The sequence below is a fragment of the Alligator mississippiensis genome, chromosome 9, assembly GCF_030867095.1.
Source record: "Alligator mississippiensis isolate rAllMis1 chromosome 9, rAllMis1, whole genome shotgun sequence".
Taxonomy (NCBI): Eukaryota; Metazoa; Chordata; order Crocodylia; family Alligatoridae; genus Alligator; species Alligator mississippiensis.
The window spans coordinates 20126201-20132850 of NC_081832.1; the positions used below are offsets into that span (position 1 = coordinate 20126201).

At 52.0% G+C, this 6650-nt stretch overlaps 1 protein-coding gene across 1 annotated transcript; it reads left to right on the forward strand.

Moving 5' to 3' along the window:
- The first annotated feature begins 279 nt into the window (after window positions 1-279).
- On the forward strand, window positions 280-4921 carry SLC32A1 (solute carrier family 32 member 1). The gene is made up of 2 exons (XM_006264720.3): window positions 280-1168; window positions 2739-4921. The coding sequence occupies exons 1-2, from the start codon at window positions 791-793 to the stop codon at window positions 3924-3926; spliced, it is 1566 nt and encodes a 521-aa protein (XP_006264782.1). The 5' UTR covers window positions 280-790; the 3' UTR covers window positions 3927-4921.
- The last annotated feature ends 1729 nt before the right edge of the window (window positions 4922-6650 follow it).

Sequence of the window (6650 nt, forward strand, 5' to 3'; positions counted from 1 at the left end):
AAACGCATAGAAACGAAACCTTCCTGCCCCCACCGGGGGTTTTCTTTGGGGTCCCTATTTTGTCATCAAGAATCCCTTTCCTAGATGGGGGCTGGGCTGCCGCTTTGGGAAGGTGAACCCAGAGCTAGATCTCAATCCGTCCCTGTAGATATTCCATTAGGGAGGGGAACCTGCCCCCCCTCCCAGTCTGCAGTGTTCCCAGGCCAGGCCAGGCGGTGGGGGTGTTGCTGTGTGCGGAGGGAGGGGGAGCAGGGCTTTGGTGGGGACTGTAGGACCTCCCCCAGAAATGCAGCAATCCTCTCCCCTCTCCCCTTCCTCTGCTAGATGGACGCATTGGGATGGAGACGTGGTGTGCACAGCAAAAGGCTTGCGTTGGCAATCTGGTGATCAGCACACGTCCCCCTTCCTCTCTCCCCTCCGGCTGTTCTGCGCTGCACTGGCAACAGTGAAGCCGGAGACAACCAGCTACTCAGCAAGGGGACGGGGAGTCTCGAGAGCCGACGCCGGGCATCCAGACAGCCCTCCCCGCTCCATCTCCGCGCCAGAGCCCCCTGGACCTCCCTGGGCTCCCCAGGCTATATGCACCAGCCGGAGGGCGAGCAGTTCCCATGGAGGTGCCCAGGAGCTGCCACTGAGCGGTGTCATGCTCCAAGGGGCACGAAGAGGCAGCAGGTGCAGTTGCAATAGGGAGTGGAGCTAGCGACGTTGCCCAGCCCGCAGCACAGGCGTCTCGCCCGGCGCCCAGCTTCGCCCCGTCCTTTCCCGAGCCCGAGCGAGACAGCGCAGCGCCATGGCCACGCTAATCCGGAGCAAGATTTCCAACGTCGCCACCTCGGTTTCCAACAAGTCCCAGGCGAAGGTGAGCGGCATGTTCGCGAGGATGGGCTTCCAGGCGGCCACCGACGAAGAGGCGGTTGGGTTTGCTCACTGCGATGACCTGGACCTGGAGCACAGGCAGGGGCTGCAAATGGACATCTTGAAGTCTGACGCCAGTGAAGAGGGAGCCGAGCCCCCCGTGGAAGGGGACATCCACTACCAGCGGGACGGCACCGGGCCCCTGCCCCCGTCCGCCTCCAAGGATGAGGGCGTGTGCTCGGAGCTCTCCGGACAAGGCAAGCCCAAGATCACGGCCTGGGAAGCGGGCTGGAACGTCACCAATGCCATCCAGGTAATGGGCACAAGGCCGGGGGCTACCAGCCTGCAGCGGTGGGCACTGATCAGAGCTGGGGGGGGGGGGGGACTCCCTGGTGCCTGCGGGCCGAGGCAGAGCCGAGAGCGAAGTGCCCGGCCGCGGATGTTTGAGCTGTGGCATTGTGGGTGGGCGGATGCACACTCGCCTGTTGACCGGGGGGTAGATCCTGAGCAGTGTAAAAGCATTCCCGTCCCCAGATCGGCACGGGGATGTTTGTTCACGGTGCGAAGCGCTCCGCAGACAGAGCCTCTGGGCTGAGCTCAGTGCGCTGCACTTTTCCCGGCCTGGGCCGGGGCTGGCGGAGCAGCGGCGCTGGGAGGCCTTTGACAACCGCAGAAAAGCGCCGAGCCCTTTCCACAGCCTGACAAAGGCCAAGCTCCTTCCCGGCTTCGGAATGAGAGCGATCGGGGCTTATACCATCGCTCCCCTGCACGAGTGATATGTACGGGGGCCTTCACGCGGCTCCTCGGTGTAAAGGAACAAGCCTCCCGGCCCTTTCTGGACACCCAGGAGGAGCCTTTGTGCCGGGTTGTGAGCCGGGACCGGAATGGCTTTGCCTGCAGTCCCACCCCGTCCTTGGTTCCCGGCAGGCGCCCGCATCCCGCAGCTGTGCTCCCCAGATGTTCCCCTCCAGGGGCAGCGGTTAGAAAATCAAGCATATTGCACCTACACAGGCACTGCGCCCGCTCCCCACCCCGCAGTCTGCCCGGGCAGAGGAGGGCATCGAGGCTTTCCCTCCTGCAGAGCCCAACAGCTCCCTGACGGCTATGTAAGGCGCGGCTTGTGTCCCAGATCGGGGAACCTGGGCTCTGGGGAGGGCAGAGGGGCTGCTGAAAGGTGCCTCCCTGTATTTCCCAATACCACTGACACTGGCAGATCCCAGAGCAGAGCCCGGACGCCCAGGCCAGCTTGGCAGGGAGTAAAGCAACCTGATGGGGTTTTTAATTGGGCGATGCAACGATTCCCAGCCCCTTTCCCTGAGCTGCACGGGTTCTGCCCCGACGGGACCGAGATGCAAGCCCCCGAGTGAGATTGGAGTTAAACGTAGCTGTGCAAATGAAATCGCTGGAGGCAAACTCTGCTAGTGACAAGAATCTGGGGATAAAAGAGTGAAGGTTTCCAAGGAGCTGCTCCAGCTGGTCCCTTCCTTTCCCAGTTCTGGAAAGACTAGGCTTTTCTTTCCTACAAATCTTCTTCTTCTTCCTTTTTTTCCATTGAATACAGTTTTAAAAAGTCTGCGCGAGTGCGCTTTTACTTTAAATTGCAGTGTGGCTCCAGCTGAGGCGCGCGCGTGCGTGCGTGTGTGTGTGTGTGTGTGAAGACGTTAGAAAGAGATGGACACAACGCCGAAAAACTGTGGAATTTCCCTTTTGATTTTTCCCATGCCCTGGAGGAAGCAGAGTCTCACTGCTGGTTTCTCTGATTTACCTGCATTGAGTTACCCTGATGCTGGTTGCGGGAAGGTGTATGGGTGGGGACATGGGAGGGGGGCGTGCAGTCCTCTTGCTAAAATGAGCAACACAGTATCCATTTTGTCTCTTTCTAGGGGATGTTTGTTCTTGGCCTGCCCTATGCTATCCTTCATGGTGGATACCTAGGACTCTTTTTAATTATTTTCGCTGCAGTGGTTTGCTGCTACACTGGGAAAATCCTTATTGGCTGTCTTTACGAGGAGAACGAAGATGGGGAGATAGTCAGGGTGAGAGACTCCTACGTGGACATCGCCAACGCTTGCTGCGCTCCCAGGTTTCCCAAGCTTGGAGGGAGGATTGTGAACGTGGCTCAGATCATTGAGCTGGTCATGACCTGCATTCTCTATGTGGTGGTCAGTGGAAACCTGATGTACAACAGCTTCCCAAACTTGCCTGTCTCCCAGAAATCTTGGTCCATCATTGCCACAGCAGTGCTCCTGCCTTGTGCTTTCTTGAAGAACCTCAAGGCTGTCTCGAAGTTCAGCTTGCTCTGCACCTTGGCCCACTTTGTTATCAACGTTTTAGTGATTGCCTACTGTCTCTCCAGAGCGCGTGACTGGGCTTGGGACAAAGTCAAATTTTACATTGATGTGAAGAAGTTTCCCATCTCCATTGGCATAATCGTCTTTAGCTACACCTCCCAAATTTTTCTGCCTTCCTTAGAGGGGAATATGCAGAATCCTAAGGAGTTTCATTGCATGATGAACTGGACTCACATAGCAGCTTGCATCCTCAAGGGACTCTTTGCCTTGGTAGCCTATCTGACCTGGGCTGATGAGACTAAAGAAGTCATCACAGACAACTTGCCATCCACCATTAGGGCAGTAGTTAACATTTTCTTGGTGGCCAAAGCCTTGCTTTCCTACCCCTTGCCCTTCTTTGCCGCTGTGGAAGTGCTGGAGAGATCCCTTTTCCAAGATGGAAACAGGGCATTCTTTCCCAACTGTTATGGGGGTGATGGGAGGCTCAAGTCTTGGGGACTCACCCTCAGATGTGGTCTGGTAGTTTTCACCTTGCTAATGGCTATCTATGTCCCTCACTTTGCCCTCCTGATGGGTCTTACTGGGAGCCTCACAGGTGCAGGTCTCTGTTTCCTGCTCCCAAGTCTCTTCCACCTCAAACTCTTGTGGAGGAAGCTTTTGTGGCACCATGTCTTTTTTGATGTCGCTATTTTCGTTATAGGTGGTATCTGCAGCGTGTCTGGGTTCATCCATTCTTTAGAAGGTCTCATAGAGGCTTTTAGAAACAATTCTGAGGAGTAAAGAATGGTCGGAGCTGGTTGCTTTAAAAAGAGAATTATGTTGAACATCCACATAGCCAAATAATTATGCATCCTTTTAAAGAAAAGATTCATTATTTTAGTTACATGCATCCAACAAATTATATGTCATAGAAACTAAAAAGAGGCTAAAAAGAAGCTAAGAAAATAATAAAATAAAGTATTTCCCCTACAGTCTTTTTAATAAGCTAAGATTTAAATATATTTTTTCTTATTTAGCAATTTTGAAGGAAAATATCTGAGGCCCTCTACCCCCTAAAACAATAGTCCTCCCTCTCTCTCTATATATGTATCTTTTATGATAGTAAAATACCCTATTTGGAAACAATCACGATTCTGAATATTTTTGCAAATACTATGCCATTCAGTGTTTCAGGAGCTGAAACACAGCTGCCAATCCAATGGATTTGGGTTATTGTGCTTAAAATTAGAAGCAAATAATTAAGTAGTGGGGAGGGGGGTATAGTGAGGTTCCCTTATTATATGCAATGTGAGGCATGGCTGCAGACAAGCGTTAGGTTGTACAACAGCCCAGCAAGCCAAAGCGGTAACAACGGCTGGTACCGAGGACCCCAGCGCCCGTACCGTTTACACGGTAGCGATAGCATAGAGCAGGACTGCTTCATTCTTCCACCCCAACGCACAGCCGGTAAGAGCTTCCCTTCCACTTAGACCGCTCGCCTCCAGCTGAAGCCACAGACTCGGAGTTCAGTTTTCGGGCTTTCTTTTTTGTTTTGTTTTCTAATCATAATTTCTAAATTAAAAAAAAAAGTGTGTTGGATTTGAAAGTGTTCGGGCTACAGAAACAAAGCAAGACACAACTCATTCTGTGCAATCTACCAGATCTGTGGAGCTGTTTCAAATGTCTGTGTGGTGTACTTGTGGTAAATCAGATGAAAAATGTATATCAGAAAATCTATCTTTAACATATAACGTGGTACATAAATATATCAAACAATAAAGAGAAACCATAATGAACGCGGCTGGCCTGGTTTGTTCCAGGGACTGAGTGAACGGGAGTCTGCAGGGGGCAGGGGCAGGTAGGAGCGGCGGAAGGGAAGATGCCTCCTTTACTGAACTTCTGCAAGGAGCAAGGAACGAAAGAGACGACGAAGAGGGAGAAAGTCCAGCACAGCAGCCTCCAGCTAATCCGGAACAAACTCTGCCTGAAGCCCATAGCAAGCCTTGATCCAGAGTCCTGAGTCAGGACTGAGATCTTTGGGGACAGGGTTTCAACATCTTTTCTTCTCTTTTTTCCCCCCTTTCCTCTGCTGTGGAGGGCCATCCCACGCCAGCCTCCCACCCTTCACCAGGGGAAAGCCGGGCCAGTACGAGGTGGGGCTGAAAGGGCACTTTGCAACGGGTGGATCACTTCGGAAATGCTAGTGCCCAGTCTTTACACTGTAGCTTTGACTAGCATGCCGGGGTGAAGATACAGCCCTTGTTGGAAAAGGATTCACACCTCCGGGACTCCTTGCTCCCGGGACATCCCGGTCCATGTTGCACACAGCTGAGCAACACAGCAGTACCTTAGAATAAAGCCCCCCCTCCCACCCCACGCCCCAGGGCCCCTCAAATACTCTCTGATGTAACTTTATTTTATTATTATTATTTTTAGCCCCTGGCACAGTGGGGTTGCAGGGACCCAAACGATCGATGGCAGGATCGACCTCATCTCTGAACGACCCGGCTCCTGCTTGTGACACGACTACTGCAGCTGGACTATGAAGACCCCACTCTCATTATGATGCCCGAAAAAGCTACCTGGGGGAAGCTCTCGTTTCCTCTCAGCTCTAAAGGTGCTCCCTTTATATATTTGTGCCCAGTCGACTAATTGCCCTGGGTTCTCATTGCCCGAGGGAGACCCCTCGAAGAAGATAATCAGTGCTAGGTCTGCACTCCCCGCTCCAGCCCGTCCTCACCTGGAGCCCAGAGAAAGGTCCTGCGCTCCGGGGGCTCTAATGCGCCTTTAAAGGGACAGCTGTACTGGTGGAGTTTTTTTCTTAACAAGCGATTCCTGAAGCCCGCAGCGAGCCTTGCTTCTGAGTCCTGAATGCAAACACCTTGATCAGGACGAGATCTCTGGGCACAGGGGCAAGGTTTAAAAATATTTTCTTCTCTTCTTAACCTTTCGTTAAAATGACCGTTCAAATGAATGTTCAGAGAGAGGGGAGAGATTTAATTCCTATCAGCTATTGACTACGTGCATTTCGTGTGCCTTATACCTGGGCTATTTATTTTGCATGCTATAAATAGTATTAGGAGGAACATCAATAATAATACGAATAACCAGGCTAGTTAGCGTAGCCACCTTATATAAGTAGCAATCATCTAAAACGATTATTTGTAACAGGTGACATCCCATTGTGGAAGCTAAACACCTCGCACAGTAATTAATTATTTTACTGCTTTAAACTACTGTGTAACCGGCTCCTAGCCCTCGAACCCGAGTTAATTTTCCAGGGAATCTTGCCCGAGTACAACCTATAACATTGAAACAGGAATTGGCGCAGATATCTTCTTTTGTTCTTGCAAGGGGAGAAAAAATGCCCCGTGACAACATGAAATGGTCGGGATTTGTCACGGAATTCAGAGAGATTCGTGAAACCGGCACTCTCCAAAACACGGACAACCTTTGCATTGCTAGTTGTAGTATAAAGGGAGACATTCAGGATAAAGGGCCAAAACAGCTTCATTATCTGGAAAG

Bases quoted from the DNA above. Each gene is read 5' to 3' on its own strand.
- SLC32A1 (XM_006264720.3), top strand. From the start codon at position 791: ATGGCCACGCTAATCCGGAGCAAGATTTCCAACGTCGCCACCTCGGTT. The intron at 1,169-2,738 runs GTAATGGGCACA...GTCTCTTTCTAG, and splicing joins ACGTCACCAATGCCATCCAG to GGGATGTTTGTTCTTGGCCT.